This window comes from Aulonocara stuartgranti, assembly GCF_965226115.1.
Source record: "Aulonocara stuartgranti genome assembly, chromosome: 10".
NCBI lineage: Eukaryota > Metazoa > Chordata > Actinopteri > Cichliformes > Cichlidae > Aulonocara > Aulonocara stuartgranti.
In genome coordinates this window covers 18,852,693-18,873,310 of record NC_138946.1, presented here as the reverse complement: position 1 = coordinate 18,873,310, position 20,618 = coordinate 18,852,693, and the positions used below count along the sequence as shown (strand labels likewise).

The 20,618-nt window shown below is 40.9% G+C and overlaps 2 protein-coding genes across 4 annotated transcripts in view; both read right to left on the bottom strand.

The window, feature by feature from the left end:
- Nucleotides 1-17,353, bottom strand: part of cadm2a (cell adhesion molecule 2a) — a 224,480-nt gene extending 207,127 nt beyond the window's left edge. For all 3 annotated transcript variants that reach the window (XM_082549652.1, XM_082549655.1, XM_082549653.1), the window contains exon 1: nt 16,868-17,353. In XM_082549652.1, the coding sequence (XP_082405778.1) occupies nt 16,868-16,928 (61 nt within the window). In that variant the 5' untranslated portion in view covers nt 16,929-17,353. The remainder of the gene's footprint in view (nt 1-16,867) is intronic.
- Nucleotides 3,748-6,639, bottom strand: LOC309716071 (E3 SUMO-protein ligase ZBED1-like). The gene is made up of 3 exons (XM_082549656.1): nt 5,234-6,639; nt 4,805-5,057; nt 3,748-4,638 (listed from the first exon to the last, which is right to left on the bottom strand). The coding sequence occupies exons 1-3, from the start codon at nt 5,389-5,391 to the stop codon at nt 4,222-4,224; spliced, it is 828 nt and encodes a 275-aa protein (XP_082405782.1). The 5' UTR covers nt 5,392-6,639; the 3' UTR covers nt 3,748-4,221.
- Nucleotides 17,354-20,618: the final 3,265 nt, after the last annotated feature.

Sequence of the window (20,618 nt, the reverse complement as noted above, 5' to 3'; positions counted from 1 at the left end):
TGTGTCATGATCCTGGGTCATTTGATCCAGCGTTTTGAGTTTTAATATATTTTGATGTTTATGGTTTATGTTTAAGTTCATTAGCTAAGTTCATTTCTATTTTGCCTATGTTGCCCTGTTATAGTTTATTAGATTCCCCTTGTGTCTTCACCCCTGTATTTTGCCCTTGATGTGTTTCATGTCTGCATGTCTTATGTTGTCAAGCTCGTGTTGTCAATGTCTGCGTCTCATTATGTTTCCTGTTTTATTTTGAAGGGGTCCGTCCCATGTTCATTGTGTTTAGTTTCATTTCCCTTGTGGCGTCATTATGTTCATTCTAATCAGCTGTTTCAGCATTTGTTTCCACTTCCCCTGATCATCTCCTGTGTGCATTTAGTCTGTGTTTTCACTCAATCCTTGCCAGGTCGTCTGTTGAGTTTTCGTCATGTTTCCAGGGTTTTTCATGGTCAGGTTTTTTAATCATGTCTTTGTCTCTTATGTTTAGCATTTAGTTTTTCTAAGTTTATTTCTAATTAGTTTTGCCTCAGTGTGCATCCAGCTTTTGTTTAGTATCTTTTCCCAGCCACAAATAAACGGCTTGCCTTTTGTTAAATTATAGTTTTGTTTCAAGTGTCTGCATCTGGATCCTCTTCCTCCCTCCACATGGTGTGCCAGTGCAAACCTTGACAGTTTGTGCACAAACTATTGTGAATATTCTGTGCACATACTTAGGACATAGTTACAGTTGGAAAGATATTCACAAATTCAAACATCACAGATAAATAAGTGAAAGATCATAAAAACATTATTGAGTTCAGTGTTTTAATGAAGGAATGGATCATTCTCTCAACAAAACACTGGTACCAAAACACCGGCGTCTGTATCGTCATTTCCAACAGCTGCCCAGATTTTCACTAGGCTGCTCTGCTCGTACTGTTACACATAATTTGAGACTAACAGCAAACTTGACACACAGGTACATCTTAGGTCCATGAAGGTTCTTATCTAAATCAGATATTGTCTCATCGTGTTGCCTAGCAACCACCTACCAGTGTTAAAATGACCCATTTGTAGCATCATGCTCTGATATCACCATCAAAAAGCATTTGCATCATTTCAATAGCGATAAAATTTAATGTATATCCACAAAACATTCAGTATGCTTGACATATTATGGCATCATTGCGTTGCCTAGCAACCACCTAAGACTAAACACACAGTCTATAATCACAGATGAAACAATACTATAACATGGGCACACATTAGTTCTGAGAAACCTGAAACATCCCTAAATAGTAAACTTGGCCTGACTCTGGTGAGTATGGGTGCTACAAAAAAACGAAAGACAAAACAAAACTGGTCTGCAGCCACAAGATGACTACCACAAGACAAGTGGACAGGCGACTACCTACAAAGCGCAACATCAAGATGCGACAAAAATAATCTAAAAGCTTCAAACTTGTTGTTAGGAACACCTTTTTGTTATTTTTACCTCTTTTTGTCCTCCCAGGTTTAATAGCTGTGAATCTATCAAAAAGGCCCAATTAAAGTAGAATCACTAATCAGATGGGTATGTCTCTTACTCAACTGTCCAGATGTCACTTGCTGAATAAATGGCTGCTGCACATTGCTCTTTTGCTTTTGTCAACCAGTCTCCAGACAGCAGTCTATGGAGATTATAAATGAGAAAGAAAGTCTTAAAATAATAATCATTAATAATTAATAGTTAACTATTAACACACCTAATTATACACTATGTGCCACAGTATATAAATATCCAGTGGAAGTCACTTCTGTGATAGCCATGATTGAGTGCTCTTTTTTAAGAATAAAATTTAATTGTCACCTCTGTCTCTGGTAAATCAAATTCACAAAATGTGCTCAGAATCCAGTTCACTGCTGTCCAAATTACCTACGGATAACAGCAAGACAAAATCAACTGTAGTTACTCACCACCTTGTGGGTGCTGTAGTAAAACTTTAACGTCTGACAAGGACATCAACATAAATTTTCCCAAACTTCACAGCTTCTTTAATTCGGTCACAGGATCTGCATTGCCATTGGTATGCAGTTTCCACTACACTGCAAAACTCAGCGGTGCTTGTTAAAACACTTTTCATATCTACGCAAGTGCAATGAATGGTGTCTGACAAGGGCGCTTGTCAGCCAATTGGAGTATTCTTATAAAGGAAGCACCCTGGCAAGATGAAAGCCAAGGGTGACACTGGAGAGAGTGGTGTCGGGGGGTGAGAGAGAAACGAAATATCCAGGAGAGAGATGGTAGAAGAGCGAAAGGAGATGCAAAAAGAGAGACAAAGTAGTGAAGTGAAAACATGTGACACAACTTTCTTTCTCGACTGAAACACATTTGCATTGCTGCATTACTAACTGGAGGGCAGCCCAGCAGCTTTCACATCCGGGGGTCTGCATGTTTCATAAAACTATAAGAATGACTGACATCAAAATCTATATGCTATGTGTGTGCTTTGTATGAATTGCTGAAACTTAAATAGAAAACCCAACCTTTTTTTCTGCATTCACATAGCAGAAGTGATACAGACCCTGTGAGGCTCCATCTCTTCATTGTGATATATAATAAATGCGTCAAACTCTTTGTGAATACCACTTGCGTTTGTGAGATGTTGTGCCTGAGTTTAGGTGTTTGAGGACAAGTCTGAAGATGTGTCAAGTCTCATTTCCTGAATATTTCATGCGTGGCTGCTGTTCTTTTTTTTGGGGGCTCTCTTATTTTTTCCCCCCCACTGCACTGGGGAATTCCTCTATTCTCCCCTCATCCATCCTGTTACCACCACATCCTCTGAATTCTCACATTCCCTCACCCTCCACCCATTTTGTGTCGCAGGCACTCACAGTGTTTTGCTGTAACCCCCATTCCTGTCTCATGTCATCTTATCATAGTGAGACCTAAAGACAGTGTTGACACAGCAGTGGCCAATAGCATGTCATACAGAACACCAGCCAAGCCACAGGCACAACAAATACTTGCATAGCATCTGAAAACAACCCATCACCTTCCCCTGGTGAATTCTCTGCTGTCTTTGCTTGCGCCTTCCTCCTCGGTTCTGCTTTCTTGTTATCTCTTTTATCGAGGTGGCCTCCTTTGAATGATAAGTACCCACTGGATATCAGGAGAGCTGCTACTTCAGGAGTTATGCTGCTAATTTTGAGAATCGAGCTGGAAAGGGATGAAAGCAATGCAAGCGGTCCAAGCAATCATTCTGTTTGGTGTAGTGTCATACTTTAAAAGGCCCAATTTAATACAAATTAACAAGTAAATGTCTACTTGCTTCGAGTTAATTCAGCCCTAGTCTCTGATACGTCTTGCTTAATTTTTTTTTCTTCCCAAGGATGATATGATTTTTTTTTTTTCAAACAGCGCCTTGCTGTGCTGTGCTGTGCCACGCACAGAAATAATGTACCATAATGTCAGTGATTTCAGCATTTCACTTAATTTAAACTGGAAAAGTGGCGTTGATTTTAAATGTCATATTTGCTATCTGTGGGAGGGACATGCCTATACATGCTGCAATGTCTCCTTGTAAACATCATGAATGTGCAAGTAGTGTGCGAATTAGCAGCGCTAGAGTACAAGTGCAAGACTGCAATTAATCAATTGCATGACTATCTTTGACTTATCAGTTTCATTTTACTTACAAGCAGAGCTACATTACGTGGGACATAAGATTACATCAAAGAAAGCACAGGCGCTGACGTCAGGAAAACGTATCAAAACTAGTGCTGTCAAGAGATTAAAAAAAAATAGAGATTAATTAATTATGATTTTTAATTAATTGATCTAATTAATCTCTTTTTTAATCTCACCTAAAAATAGCTGAGGAAAGCCCTCAACTTATTGTGGCAGACCAAAAGACTGATATAACAAAGAAAGTGACTTTATAAAGTCATTTATTGTTTAACAAACGTTAAACAGATGCAACCATTTACATACTGTTGTATTCTTTTGTAAAATAAGTGGAAAAATAAATACAAATAAAATCAAATAAATTAAGTGCTGCAAGTTAGCACATCAGAGTTGCTCTTTTCTGAGCAATACAGCACTGAAATTCCTCTGCTTCAGATAATGAAAAATAAAACTGACATTGCAGTGCTGCAAGTTAGCACATCAAAGTATTCTTCCATCACAAAAAAAAGTGCTGAACATCAAGCAATCTATTCTAGTAGGCTACAAATGACACAGCAGCTATGCTGACCACATGTGTCTCATTTCTTCTTCCTCAGCCAGTCGCTAAGACACACCAGCCTGGTAACATTTTCTGGAAGCAAGGCTGCCCTTTTCTTTTGCACTATGTGGCCTGCAAGGCTAAAGAGTCTCTCACAGGGTACAGAGGTAGCTGGGGAGGCCAGGTACTTTTGTGCTAGGACTGACAGCTTTTCATAGACTCCTGAGTGAGCATACCACCACTGCAGGGGACAGTCATCAATACTGATGCTGGGTTCTGCTCTGTAGCGCTGCAGCTCTCCAGACTCAATTCCATCTTCTGAGTCAGAGTCAGACCCCAGAAGGAGTTCGCTCCTCCTCTTCTTCTGAGCTGGTCCATCATCCTCTGTGGAGGGCTGGAGACTATCTGCTCTTCTGGGCTCTGCTGCCTGGAGCATATTCTCCAGAATGGTCCACACCTGAATGAATGAATGAATGAATGAATGAATGATTGTGATTAAAACTAAGTGCTTTTTTTTAAATTTTATTTAATCTTGTAAAGAACTTTGTGTTCCATATAATAAATAAAAGTTTGATTTGATAATGAATTGGACTCATTAGTCCAGCTTAACCTTATTGTCCTACCTGTTCCCTCTTTTCTCTTGGAAGACATTTCAAATCCTTAAACCGTGGATCCAATGCTGTGGCCACCTCGAACCATATCTCGTTGCCATTAGCTCGTCGTGCTGCCAGATCCTTCTGGAAGGCATTCTTGAACTTCACCACGTAGGCAGGATCATCATCAGTAATGTCCATGACACGGTACAGATGGCGAAAAGCAGGCAGCACTACAGAGCAAGAGACGTAGGCCTCACCACCCAGCAGCTCTGTCACATACCTGCAGAGGTGGAGAGGTTTGCTAAATAAACCTAGCTGGATTCATTTAAATCAAAGTGTAACTGATTTCCAATTTAATTGTCCTTAAAAGTTCCTTGTTATGTTCATTAATTTTGATTTTACACATGTAACAGTAGTTTATATAATTAAAATGGGAAGGTGTTTATTTGAACTTACTTGCATGGTTCAAGCAGGAGCTCCAGCCTCTGCAGTTTCCCCCACTCAGCTTCGGTTGGCAAGACCAACCTGTGGTTCTGTTGGTCCAACGTAGCCTGGACAGCCTCTCGGTTACATAGGAGGCATTGCGAGAGTCGAGTTCCACCTGGTAGGTACATCCTGTATAAGTTGATCGCTCTTCTTTCCGAGTGCTACTTGTTGTTGGTTAAGTTCTGTGGTACTCGCAGGGCTTTGTTTAAAATGACCAACAATCTTGCGGCACTTTGCCAGTACACCGACAAAACCACTGCTATCGAGACATACCGTGATGGTCCTCTGGAGAATGTGAGCATTGCAGGCGATGTGCTCATATGGAAGTGCTCTCATAGCAGCCAGCATGTTTGCTGCGCTGTCTGTGCCAATGGTGGATATCTTGTTTTCAATACCCCAGTCATTTGCTACCTTGAGGAACTGTTCGGCGCATTTATCAGCAAAGTGCCTGGTTTCTGTTCTCATGACGGTCAGTGCAAATGAGTTGAGGTTCCACTCACTATCAATAAAGTGTCCAGTCACCCCAAAATAGCTGTGGTTGCCAGCTGAGGTCCAGTGATCTCCGGTTATAGCAACACAGTTGGGAGAATCCTCCGCCAAAATCTCAAGTTTGTTTTTCTTTTCGCCGTCGTACATTTTGCTGATTTTGGTCGTTACTGTAGTCCTGCACGGCGGCTTGTATGACGGGTCATTGGACGCAATTTGCAACACCTCTGACACCCTTCGTCCTCTACTATATTTATCGGCCTACAGTTCATCGCTATCCACTTGGCAATAACATTAGTCAGCCTGTCGGTCGCAGACTTGCTCATACGAGGGGTATTCTCTAGTTTTGTTTGGCGAAAAGCTTTGCTCTGGCTTGCTATATTGCTAACGTCTTCACTGCTAGCTGTTGCTGCACTCGCGGCTGGGTGCTTTGCGTTGAGGTGATAGGCCAAACTTGAGCTGCTTCAGTGGTAAGCAAACTCCTTCTTACACTCTAGGCAGACCACTTTACCTTTGTCAATGGTGCCGTCGGGGCGTTTATGAAATACAAATTTCCCGTTCATTGGGCCAACAACTCTCAGATGCGCCTCCATATCCACACTGTAAGCTAATCACCACTTCTCACCTTGACCTCACGACGTGACTCCACCCCCAACAAGTCAAGCACAAGGAGCCCAGCACATAAAAACGGATTTTATAACATAGCAACTCTCATACAAAATCAATGACGTCAAGAGATTAAAAATTAGATTAACGAGATTAAAAAACATAACGCGCTAAATAGCATTGTAATTAATTAATCGCAATTAACGCGATAATTTGACACCCCTAATCAAAACTGCAGCTTTTGATTAAAGGCTCGAAAATAACGCAATCCCATACGGGCACGAGCATGTAAATCTCAATAAAAACACAAGCAATAAAAAAAATCTATGTAAACTGTACTATTCCTACAGTGTACATTTCTGAGAATCGCCTTAGCTAAGTAAGTTGCTACCGTATTCAAATGTTACTCTAAGGGACTTCAGTTTTACAAACATAATGCCTATGAGGTCAAAATGGTGGTACTAGGATTAAAGGCTTCCTCCCAAGCAAGCTAAACTATGATCACCTGTGTCGAGGAACTAATACAGTCTAAAGATATGGCTTCTTGTCGTTTAGAGGCTCAGAATTAGTGGTCAGTGCATTAAGGCAAAGGCTTAGGATCACCACTTAGTCCTGAACAGTAGGCTACCCCTTACCTCCTCAGTATAACTGTGGTTAACACTGCTTCATTAATACTACTGCGCCTAGAGAGTTCCCTCTCTCTTTCTCTTTCTCTCTCTTTTGTGTGTGCGTCTGTGCAAAGGCGGACACAGTCAGGTGACCAGGATTGGCGTGTGTGTCTGTGTGTGTGAGTCATCTGTTAAGGTTTGAATATTTGCCCCGCTTATGTCTCCATTCACCATTTTTGTCCCCTCTCTCCCACTATCCATCTCAGCTACAGAGTAGCATGATAATGTTGTTCTGAGGGTGCTTCTCAGAGGATTAGCAGAGATTAGCATTAGCTGGTCCATTTGAACTGGATACACATACAGCAGCATTTGCATGCGGGGAAAACGAGTCTAGGATTTTAGCCATAGTACGAATTTAGAGTGGAAGCTAAGGAAGCAGTAAGAAAAGAAGAAACTATACTTTCAAAAAAGGAATATTGCTAAACACGTTCAGTGTCTTGTAAAGCAAACAGTTACCATGAATAAATGGGTTTAATAGCAAAGCTGAGAGTTTGCATCAGAAACTGCTGGCTACCTGTGATTCATAGTTTTAATTGTTTGCCTGTGCATTTTGCATCCGGTGTAGTTCAGTCTCTGCAAATATAGAATTTATTTGGATGTGAAATGGTCAGAAAATGCGAGTGCAACGTATTAATCAAATGCTTGGATTGACAAATTTTCTGCTGAAGAGTGCCTCTATCATTGAAATGTCATAAAAACTAAAAATAAAAGACAACTGCCAGAATCCCAACGCACAAATGAAACCCAAATCCATCAAAACCAAATTCACTCCCCAGGTGGGGCTCCATTTAACATTCGAAACTGTCAGCAAGGCTCTGTGCAGCAACATAAAATTATTCAAACATAAAAATGCAGCACCAGGCTGCTAACTGATTAGATTACACTGTTTGAAAATTGTTTCAAGCACAGCATGTGTACATGTTTATATGTATATTAACATCACTCGCAAATGAGACCCACTAGATTCTAACTACGTGAGAATATTTACCAGCTTCAGTCAGTGGGAGCTTTTGACTGTATAAGAGATGGACGGGGTAATTGAGAGTTCTGTGAGCCAAACAATAATGAGGAAGATAAAGAAGGAATTGAGTTGACTGTGTTTGCCATTTCTCATGATAAGAGATGAGCAGAGCCGGGAAAGGGCTGCAAAAAAAGGGGACCGCTCTGCTTTCCAAAAGAATGCATCTGCTGTATGTCGAACTTGTCTGCTCGTTGTTTTTGCAAAGCACAATGCTTGCTCAACCCAACCGGAGCAAAGTGAGAGAAAAGCAAATAGCTTTAAGATAGGCGGTGAAATTACCCGTAATTGGAGACCATTTAAAAACATAATAACTTCTTTGTTTCCTCAGCAGGAGGTTCAGGGCTGGGGAAGCTTTTTGATTAGAACTGGAGATGAGTTAGCTATAAAACTACTGAGCCAAGCCTTACCCAGATTCATGCAGTGTGTGCGTGTGTGTGTCTGTGCATGTGCTTGAGTTCAGTCTGTCTGCCAAAATGCAAAAATTAATAACTGGATGAAGCAGGATTATTAGGGTCCAGCGATGGTTCGAAAGGGACCAATTGGAAATAAAAATAAATAAATCACCACACTAATTTCCACATGAGGCAGCAGGAACAAGCAAACAGGCTTGTAAAATCTCAGCGCTTCGATGCTAAACGCGAAGTTACGAAAAAATTTAAATGGAGCATGAAAATATGTATTAAAATCCAGCTGGAAACATGCCACAGCATCTTTAACAAAGATGTGTATGTGGTAGCAAATTGTCACCGTTCCACCGAGGAGGATAGTGGAAGTAAGCTTAGGGGTGTGTGCCACTTAGGATGGGGGGAATAATGTTGTGTAGCATATAATGGATTTGCATTGTGGCAAACAGAGACAGATGGCAGAGAGGGGTGCGTGTTTCTGTGTGCTACGTGTTTGCTAGCTTGGACACACACACACACACATAAACACACACACTCGCAACACTGCGTAGCACAATGTGTGCAGAGAAGAAATCCCTAAGGCACATTATGTATGCTGCCGCTCGCTCACCCAAGCCAAGGGTCTCAGTTCATTTGGTTTTTAACTGTTATAAATTGTCTCACTTGACTCCATCTTCCCTCCCCTGTACAACAGGCCTGGAGCAATTTCTACACACAGAGCGGCCAGAGTCTAAACTTAGAAGCCACATAAGATTTTGAAATACTCACAAGCTGGATCCATACTGCTATAAAAACGTATATGACACAGACCCCAGCTGATCTACAGATGTCATACAGTGCAGCCTGTGTATACACAGAGAGCCTATACATGCATATATTCGAATGTCAACATTTACACATATCAAGAAGTGTACCAAGTGCAACGAAGAAAAGTCTTCTTCCAAATGCCCACTTTGCATCTTTTTACAATTGATGTGTGTGTGTGTGTGTTTTGTGTAATTGTGTGTCTGTAAACAGGTGTATGGGCTTATGGTGTAAAATCTTTTTAACCGGATGAAATTTCACACTTGTAGCTCTCAAAAGTAATCACTGAATTACAGCCTTTAAATATAATCTCCAGTTTCACACACATGCACACACACACACAGAAACCCATGCACACAAGTACACACAGTCCTCCACTTGTTCTCGGATCTAAAGTCCTGAAATAACAATTTGGTAAAAACTGAGTTAAGGTGATTTACGGTGAAAATACCGATTTGATCTGAGTCTGAGCCAACATCAGGAGATTCTAAGTGAATAACTTTGCTACATTAGATGTGTTTATGAATGGTGATCATGCAAAAGGGTGCTTAATAGCTCCCACAGACTAAATTAAGATGTGAGGAGACCCTCCAGCTGATGATTAGACAAGGGACTAGAAAGTGACTTCTGGCGATAAGACGAATACAAAAAACATACACACTCAAGTGCGCGCACACACAAATAGAGGCGCACATAGCGTCAATTAACATGAACATGTGTCTTTGGGGAATTATATTTCAATTAGCTTTAGCTTTCCTTTGAGACCATAATGGTAAAACAAGTGCATAGTTGTGCAATTGTGGATGTCGTAAATCCTGCTTTTCAATTAGTATCATGTAATACTTCCATATTGTTAATGTATATGCACAAGTTAAGCAGTTAAGGGCCAAATTGGTGTTTTGCAGAATATAAAAGAACCATTAAATTAAAATGAAGTATATGCACGGAAAGTTTTATGCAGCTGCCACTAACGCAGCTGCATTTTAACGCTGATTTAAAAGTAAATTATAGCAATGAGAAATGATAAAGTGCTGCCATCCATTAAAAAAAATGTAGAATCATCATTAGGAGGAAATGCAAAAAAGGATGCGAGCCATTTAAGGGGTTGCTTTATGAAACAGAAGCAGAGATTGTGAGTGCACCTGTGGGATTCTCCACGGATACGGGTTCATTTCCTGTTTCGACCAGACTATACAAGAAGACAAAAAAGAATTTAGAAAAACGCCTCAAATCTTTAGCCCTGAAGTTGCATCTCTCTCTCTCTCTCTCTACCCTATTGTGTTTTGGTCTGCTTCCAAAATGTTTCACCGTTTTTTCCTGTAAACTCTTCCTGACAACTCAGATTTGATGAAAACAAATATGTGTGCACGCGGACAGGGAAAGATGAATCTTTGCCACCAAAAGAGCAGCAATAAAGTGGGAAAAAAAGCCAAGATTTTGAAGCTGCATCCCACGTTGGGTCAATATTATCAGAGCAAATGCAGACCATGAAAACAAGAGATTTGGCAGGTTTTGTTTTTGGTTTTTTTCCTCCACACTGCCGGGTTTTTGTTTTCACATTTGTACATGTTTATTTACTGTATACAGAAAATATAGCTCTGTGAGTATCTTTCTGTACATAATATGGGCTAACTTTGCTGGCCAAATTATTTTGTCTGTTAGGAACAGAGTCCACAAACAAATAACACCGTCGGGGCACGGCAAGGAAATCACTCTTACACTCTTACACTGACTCTGGCCCTCTGTGAATTGTGGGAAAAGAAGCTGTCAGATGAAAGAGCACATGGAATAAAATATAAAGAACTTATCAAGGCTCAGAGTTCTCAGACAGGAAACCCTATGATAACCTGAAGAGCACAGTAGGTTAAACTGAAAGCACATCAAATCAGCCCATTCGATTCTGTAAGGTCTTTGTATGTGTGTGAGATTAAGAAAGAAAATAAAGAAGCAGAAAACAATGCAGCTATCTTTAGTTTTCTTTCATTTCTCCTTTACTTTTCACTCTGAATGTTCTTGTACTGTTTTGAGCAAAAGTGAAAAGACACTGTCCCTGCAACACTCTCTGTAGGGAGAGCTTTAATCCAAAAGGTGATTGTGTTTGTGTCTCTTTATTCCATAGTGTTTGAGATTAGTAACACATGGTTTGTCAAAGACTGGAGCTTCAGATTAGCTACTCGCTAATCCTTTGGAATTCACTGCTAATACAGACATCACATATGCAAGCATGCGTACACACAGACACACTAACACCCAATAACGCTGTCTGTCTCCTTCCCGATGGGTGCGCGTGTGATTAATTTTCAGGGTGAGATGATATCTGCTCTCTGTAGTCAGACTCAAACTAAAAGCAGCTAAACACAGAGGTCTGCCTAAAAGATGGAATGAAACGGCTAGCCTTAAGTACCTTCATGAGAATGACGCATCATACTGAATCAGTGCTGTGGTCAGAGCAGGCTGATGAACGTCATACATTGACACAAGCACTTTAGTTCATCTTCTTACTTGTACACATAAAAAGCAGCATTTTAACTTTGAAGAAAAGCTCCATCAGCTGATATGTTAGCTGAGCTCGCACACTTATTTCTCCTACCGGGAGGTCTATTTAGGGTGCAAACTTGCTGTCTGCTGATGCCGCTGCTGCAGCCAAATCCACCTGTGGGCTTGTATTTTCACCATTCTCCACGGAAAGCTGCATTTGATCTCTCCCTTCTCACGCTTTGGGCTGCCTTTAAATTACACTTTGCTTAAGAGATACGAAACACAGCCCTGACACCAAAATACAAATCTACATTTATTCTACACGGATTCACTACAAAGATGTTTATTTGTGAGGGAAAAGGTTTGTTTGGCACTTTCTGTGTTTCAGTTCTCTAACAGCATCATGAGCATATGAATCTACTCGAAAACGTCTGTCAACAGGGTTAATCTAATATACTATTTATTAAAATTAAAATACCACTTATACTACTTCTAAATATGACGTGCTCTTGAACTTCTGCCTGGCAGCATAACTGCAAAGGTTTTTTTTTTTTTAAACATTTACACTTGAAATGTGCAGTGATTAAAAAGACCACAGTATCAGACAGAAAATCATTCAAGACTATTTCTATATTTCAGGTGATAGTCAGCAGGATTTGTAAAACCCTGCATTATAGAATTCAACAAGCTGCGTGTCTGCTTTAAAGCTATTTGATTTGTGCGTTTACCTGCAAAATGGGTCGACCTGGAAGCATTGAACGTACATAAAAAACATCAGCACATATGTCACTGTGTTTAGACATGCAATGAAAGGTAAATGGCATTTATACACCGCTTTTCTAGCTGCATTAAAAGCACATCATACATAAGCCACATTTAATACTTTCTCATTCATATCAATACATTTAATACATACAGCGCTTTCTACTTCACAAACACACAGACACACACTAAGGTTTGAGGTGCGGCATCTTGCCCAAGGACACTTAAAGTCACAGACACTCTGTTCTACCTTTGGAACCACAGCCAGCCCATCCTACAGGCAAGATGAGTCATGCCACCACTTCATATCTGGAGATACTTAGCAATGGGCACATACCAATTTGGCAATGTTTTCTGCAGTTTTCATCATGACAGAAAGAATTCCACGACTTAAAAAAAAAATCAGTTCATTTTATTTTTGGAATTTTGAGTTGAATTTCAGCTTGATAAAGTCCTCTATATAACAAACACTTCTGAAGTTGTGTGGTTTAACAATGACACTCCGTCTGCCTGGCATTGGTGTCTCTGCTGCGTCACTCGGTGTGGGTGCATCCTATTTTGCAGGCTCATATAAATGCCTCAGAGATTTCCACAGACTGGTTTAGTAACTGAGCTATTGGCTAGCACTCTACACACTGGAGGACATTTGCATAAAAACATTTTATTTCGCCCATGTGTCTTACTACATGTGTTTTTGCCACCTCTGAATCTCTGCCATCTGCGACAACATGTGTATTAAGCTTAACAATGCTTGGCCTCCTGCCTCTTCTTGCCTCATTTTATCCCTGTGTTTAAATACAGCAAAAGAGTCTCTGTATTTAACTTATCATAGCTTTGTATTCCCAAGCAAAACCTGTCCACATGCACTGGTTTAGTGATATGGAAACAGTTGGAACAGGTGGCAGGATCACAATGTTTTTGCTTTTTTTTTTCTTCTGGAGCAGTTCTGGAGTGACACATCTCTGCTCTGCCATGAAGAGCGGAAGAGCGTGTAAGCTCTGAATCTTACTATGTTCCCCTCCAGCCTCCTCCTCCTTTCTGTTTTAACTTTTTTAACACCTGGACTAACAAAAGACTGGCTTTGATCATGGGAAATCCCTTGGCAGAGCAGCAATGAATCCACAGTGGAGCTCCAAGTGTGTGTGTGTACTATGCAATGCACATAGTGCCAGTGTTGCTAGACTGAGTGTTCTCAGTACCGGAGCTTCATAGCCCGGGTAAAAGGTACCGGAGTACACCACATGCGGTTTGCGTCAAAGCACGACCGTGAAAACACACGCACGCACACAGAAGTGGGAGGGAAAGTGCAAGTGAGCACGAAAGACAGAAATCTTGTTTTTCCCGTGTAATCAGTGGCTCTGTAAACACACACACACACACACACACACAAGGCTGCTTGTTATCAGAAGCTTTCCCACGCTGCTGTGGTACAAAGCTCCACACCAGGATGGGAGGATGAAGAGAGGGAGGGATGGACGGAAGTACAGAGGGATGGAGGGTCAGTCTTCAGCAGCTTAGACTCACTGCAGGGATAAACACATCCCTCAGCGGGGGTCTGTATTTAGGGTAGCAAGATCAGAGTTCAAAACAGACAGACTGCCAGGCAGGCAAAGCGACAAGGAACAGACAGAGCAGCAAAGATAAACTAGCATCCAAACAGCAAACAACAACCAGCGCACATATCACACACTTTAGTTGAGGAGATTGCACATTCCTCCTCCACACCTCTGCTCCCACATTACTCTTACATCAACTCCTCTATTCTAGAACATCTCCCTGTTTCTCTGTCACTCGCTGCCTCTATCTCCCCTCGCCTGCTGCTCAGCCCTGAGCGCTTACGTAAGAGACCCATTTGCATAACAGGCTGTTTTCTCTGGCTACGGCATGGGCACATGAAACACACAGAATAATATGCTAACAACTCGGGCTGTTGGTAAACAACGACCTCCATCACAACATTTCGCGTTCGCACTATATGTGGCGCAGGTCTCGTCGGTGACAGAAATTTAGAGTCTCGGGATCTCTTGATGCCAGCTGGCTTGAGGCCAGAGGGGCTGAAACAGCTGTCATTTACGGAGCGCGCGGATATGTCTTCGGCTTGATAGACTTCATTCAGGTGGAGGCTGAACTGCCTGCTGTGTGAAACCTATGCAATAATAGGCCTTGCACCTAGAGATGACTGTTCAAATCAAGCAGCCTAGCATTATCCTCTTCAGGGTTAGGACGAGAGGGAAAGAGCCTCATGTGAGTGTGTGTGTGTGGTGGGGAGCCACACATGCAACGAGCTCTGCTGTTGGCGGAATGCTTATGGCTTTGCTAAGGCCTCTTCAAACATAAGCTATAAACATAGGGCACGCATTTATAGGAATATATGCAAACACACATACCCATAATCGAATGCACACATACTCACAGAGCATGCCAGCCTTAAGAGAATGAGCAGGAAAAAGAAAGGCTCTGGAACATCAGTAAATCCTGCAATGGAAGCTGTCAGATATACCCTGAGATACCTTATTACAAAGCCATTCATTAAGTCAAGAATTGCTCTAATCATGCGGTTATTAAGAAAGGACTGCTCTCTCTCATTTCGCTCTTATGCACACACACGTGCACTTCAAAGAGACAACAACAAATGATCAAGGGAATCAAGCACAAATGCTCTCTTATTTGAGATTTCTCTTTTTCCTCAAGTCAAGATGTCGCTAATTTTGCCTTTCATGTTGATACATTTGCCACGCAGTTCTTTAAATACATCATGATATCATTTGAAACGGGGGGTGAAGCGGACTAAAAGGTTTGTGTGGCAAACGTGGCCCTGCTGAGAGACTAACAGTTGTGTCAAAGTAAATTCATCCCCTCTCCTGCCGGTCCATTCCAGAATCTCAAGAACCTGTGTGTTCCCTCTTTTACTTTGTACATAAATAGGAATACTATAATGTCAATTTGGATGCCTAAAGGGCTGAACACCATCCAGCGCTTAATATAGAGGTTACGGAGAATTTATGTAAAAATGATGCTGAAATGTACAGTAGAATTTGCATCAGGTTTTCAGTGGTTTCAGTATAATGTGTATTCTGAAAATCAGAGTCTAAAATACCACAACAGCACATTTTCTTTTTTTTTCTTTTATATACATTCCAAACCGACAAACGTTTAATAATCATAACATTAAAGATGGCATTTGCCATCTGATCTATGGACATTTATGTGTGTCTCCATTTAAAAGAAGTTAACATGTCAAAACAAAAACTGAAAAATTACCACTTTGTTGGGATTCTAGTCTTTGCCAATGTTGCATTCCTAGTAAAAGCAGTTGACCTTGACCCCCAATGTCACCTTACTCATGTTTACAGTTGGATTATCTGATGCCTAAACACAGCTGCAAGCTGTTTATAGTCGTCAAAAATAAATAAGAAGGTTGAAATAACAGAATATTTTGAAATCACACACCTTTAAGACTCAACTGAAATCGGAAATTAGTTGTACAGTATATTTTATACTAGCACTGTGAGGCTTAATCTGAGTGAAGGATATTAAGATTATGAGCAATCATTTCGGAATGAAAACTTTTGAGAATTTAACACAAAAACTCTGCCAATCCCATATCAACCCATGTACGTGTGGTCGTCAATCCAGGCTTCCTTAAATCGTTACTTACGCACAAGCCGCCCGAGCTGACCGTACGCAAAAACGCAGATATCTCTACAGAGCAGACTAAACATAAGTCTCGATCATGAATTAAAACAGGGAAATGCACTCAGCAAACAAAAAGCTCCGCATGTCAAAGAGCTTCTAAAGCTGCCTTAACGAGCAGTGCCAAACTGTTCGGTGCGCAAAAAGCTGCCAGTGTCTCCGGCACTCATTTAAGTGCTGCAAGTCAAAAACAACCGCGGGGGACGGTTATTGTGATCATTTTGAGGTGTGTCTTTTTTTTTGGACAACCAATCACGCACAGGACACAACATCAACATCATAAAGACACAGATGCGACAGACTTTAGGCTTTCGCGCTTGGGTTGAGGACCCGTGCCCAGTGCATACATTTATGAAAACAGGATATTCTAGCCAACCTGGCTGTTACAGGGCACGCTTTCTTCTCTAGCTGCCTCGCGTTTTCAGACAAACGCGCATCCATTCAACACACGTATACAGTATACGCGCAGGCACAGAGACACGTATAGCACATGTGAATGAGAAGCTCTATCTGTGAGTGTGTGTGTGTGTGTGTGTGTGTGTGTGTGTGTGTGTGTGTGTGTGTGTGTGTGTGTGTAACGGAGAGGGTTTATCCTGCCCTGCTGTTGGCCTGGAACATGCGCGTATACACATCATGCACATAGACAACTCACGCACGTACGCACCACCCGTCCCAGGCTCACCTTTAAGAAGAATCCCATAAATAGTGTAGAGGGTGAAAATCAAATGACTCTTGAGTTTCATCCTGTCTTCCCCTTGTCTTGCTCCCGTCTTTCCGCGCTTATTTCTCCTCTCCAATTCTGGATCTGTAACCGGACGGCTTTGTCAGCTTATCCAGGTAGACTTGGGAGTGTGCCTTTTGTGTGTCTCTTGGAGACGGGGAACGGGGTTAATGCAAACCGACTTCCCGACCCGCAATCTGTCTTGCTTTGGAATACGTAAAAAGTCTCGGTCATCAAAAACAATATTTTGGGTGTTCTTTCACAAATGCACCGCCAGTAAGGTGTAGAGTTAGTTTCCGGTCCTCTGAACAGGAACCGAAAACCTCAGGAACCAAGAAGAGTTGTCCTCCGGTAACAGGATGAATGCCGTTGCCTTACTACTGTCTGCCCCGCTCTTGGTCTGCTGTGGCGTCCACAGCGAAGGGAACACGAGTGGATTGTTTGAGTCCCGCCCACACGGTTCTGACTGACATGAAAGGTGAACCAATCAGAACGACCCGCGGGGGAGGGAAGCTGGAGGGGAGCGCGTCTGTGCGTTTGCGTGTGCCATGCGCGTGCGCGATGCATACTGCAAGAAATATCGCTTTCAACAAGGTTTTAGACATTCACTGTTAAAATATGATTCAGTCTCAGCAGAAGGAAGGTCAGTGAGATGAGTTAATCCCCCTCCCCCCCGCACAGGAAAGTGGACAAAGCTTGTCGAGTCAGTGATACTAATCTTTGCAAATGTCTGAAGGCAGCTGTTTCGTGGTAACCTGGAATGTTCTCGCTCAGTAGCAGAATTCTTTTTTGTGCGTGTGTGTTTTATTATATGAACAATAAAAAGAGTTAGATAACCCATATGCAAGTATGCTGTCACGCACCACTCTATAAACATACGTTTGAAAATTGTGCACCTCTGCAGTTGCGCCTCTTATAAGTAAAACGAATACACTGCATGAGTGATGATGACCAATACAGTTTGAATAATAAAGCTGGGACGAAGGCAGCATAAGGGGCGGAAACACTGGGAAATTCGTAAATTAATTCTTATTTAAATTTCCCTGTAAATCTGAATCAGCCACTGCAGAACTGGTAAAACGATTCAGCTGTTTGAGTGGGATCTGTGATTTCAGCCTCTGAAGTGTGGCGTGAAATGCATTGTTTCCGGGATGCTGCTACTGGGCACTGCCTAATCGACACAGACCGATCATTTTTTACAGTGTACTCGTGGAATGGACTCTGAATTCAAAACACAGAAGGTGCGTGTTGACACGCTCCTGAGCGTGAGCTGCCCTCCTGCATGAACTGGGTAACTCACGTACACGTTTCATCTCTTTCCGCGTGGTTGATGGTGATGATCAAGGTTTGAGAACTGTGAAGTATTAGGGTTGACAAATACCCGAGCTTTGAAGATTGTCTTGCAGGGGACAATCTGGCGGATGGTGAGGTTAAGTGGGATGTGAGGGGACAAGGCAGCATGTAGGTATGAGGGACACAGATAGAAAAAGCAGTTAAGAATGAAGCAGGAAAAGAAAGAGCAGGTCCCACAATACGAGGGCATGGTGAGACTGACATGTCGGGACTGAGGACTCATGGCTGAGGTATGTGATCATGTATGATCGTCACATTTTAATGTAGTTTTGTATGTTGAAAGGGTGGTCTGAGAAACTGAATTTGGATGGTTAGGTCACAATCATACTGTCTGTCTATAAGTAACACAGAAATTAATTAGGATTGTTTATCACTTAACAGACTTTTGTGTACTGGTAGGACCATTTGACGTATCTATTGCCCTTTAGGTTCTGTGCTTCAGCAGATACCTCTTGGAGTGGTGTTTACTTTTAAAGAAATAGTATTTTAATTTCTATATGGTCATTGTGTTTATTTGTTTTAAACATACAAGAAGTTTGTAGTGCAGGAAAAAAAGTACCTCATACAATTTTGAGTGTAATTTTGTTATTATTATTTTTTATTCACATGGCCATAGTACATATGTAGCACTCGTTTCATTTTTCCGTAAAATTTGTTTAAATGTGTTAAATATCAAGTGAAAAAAGTTTGTAATCACAAGTTTATTTTGTTTTACAATAAAAAGAAAATAAACAGACAAACAAAGACATTGCTGGAACATTGTATATGTTTTCATATTGTTATTTCATCAGTTATAACCTGTTACTGTAATGTACGAAAGAAATTCATAACATCCCATGCCTATATGTTCTTGTCAGTCTAAAAACGTATTATCTAGCTTTATATAGCATTATTATCACTTTTTTATCACTTTATCAATTATCAATCTAGTAACCTTAAAGGAGAGCTTGAATATACCATGATATTTTAAATATTTATATGCTACTTTCTATATGTTGACAATATGTACTTGTAGTTATAAGGTTTTATGTCAGTTTTTGACCACGAAATTATTACATTGGCCTTGAAGACCTTGATGGATGTAAGCCAAATTTTAATTAATCTAATCACATGACCCCACTCTCTACCCCTACAAAGTTTTATCAGAATTCAGTGAAAGCTTTTCGAGCTATTGAGTTTACAGACGTAATGATAAAACACACACAAGCACCACTACAAACATGACCCCCTTGGCAAAGGTAATAAAAAACGATGGTACCAAACAGAGGGTTTGATTTAATGTGTAACTAGCTATATGTAAGACAGCTTTTTGGCCAATTTGCAAGTATTCAAAACTTACTCAACACATTGTAGTAATAGTAAAATGTATTTCTTAGGCAGCTGTTGCTGATGATTAACTGGGGCTTTATTTAGATTAAGGTGGAGCTGTTGGCTGACAACAAGTAAAAATGCAAGCAAAGATAATATTAATAAGAAAAGCTAGAAATAAATGCGAGATATCAAAAATAGTGTAAAACTAACAGGTTGAAAATGAGGTCGCTAGAAATCTAAGTCTGTGACATGGGAGACATAAGAAGACAGATCTGGTGTATAAGCAGAAAACTGTTTGCAAGGCAAAAACTAAACAAAGTGCAGCTTGATGATATTAATAAATCAGAAGTAGTCACTGTGTCCTTCTACAAAGCACCACACATGGTGATTTTGTTTGAGTTCATCTGTATCTGGCTGATTAGTTTTAAAAGTCTTAAAGTGCAAACACCCTGTCTCATATATCTTTCTGTATGGAGAAAGCTGAAGCTTGGTACTTTCATTTGGTATCACTTATTTCACCCTGACAGTGCTGAAACACAGAGCCTGCTGGACTGTATATGGAAATTAATTGAACCTGCTGAGCAACTCGAGGAGTTCTCATTTTGAGAAAAGGCTACCGACTGCTTTGTTATTCCATATGAAGATACGAAGAACATTGAAACGAGCAAGTCTTTTAAAATGCCATGGAAACGTGAAGCACTTTGAGCATATTACCACTTGGCTATATGGCCACTGTGAAACTATCAAAAGAATGTAATGGATAAAGTGCACAAAACAACACTGATCTCTACACATAAATCAATTTCAAGCATCATAAAACTAATCATAGAATAGAAACCAGAAGCTCTGCAATCAAACGTGTGATGCAGCAGCTATTAGGGAGTTGCTGTTATGATAGTGCATATGGTGTGATTGCAAAACAAAATTAGTTATGGAACAAATGTTTTATGTAATAATTTGTCAGTCACATACTTTGAAACAGTATGCCAATTTTTTTCATGACACAGTTCTGAGGTAAAGGCACAGTGCTGCTCCCTTAGATTGCATC

Bases quoted from the DNA above. Each gene is read 5' to 3' on its own strand.
- LOC309716071 (XM_082549656.1), bottom strand. From the start codon at position 5,391: ATGTACCTACCAGGTGGAACTCGACTCTCGCAATGCCTCCTATGTAAC. The intron at 5,058-5,233 runs GTAAGTTCAAAT...CCACCTCTGCAG, and splicing joins CTCCTGCTTGAACCATGCAA to GTATGTGACAGAGCTGCTGG. The intron at 4,639-4,804 runs GTAGGACAATAA...TCATTCATTCAG, and splicing joins CAAGAGAAAAGAGGGAACAG to GTGTGGACCATTCTGGAGAA.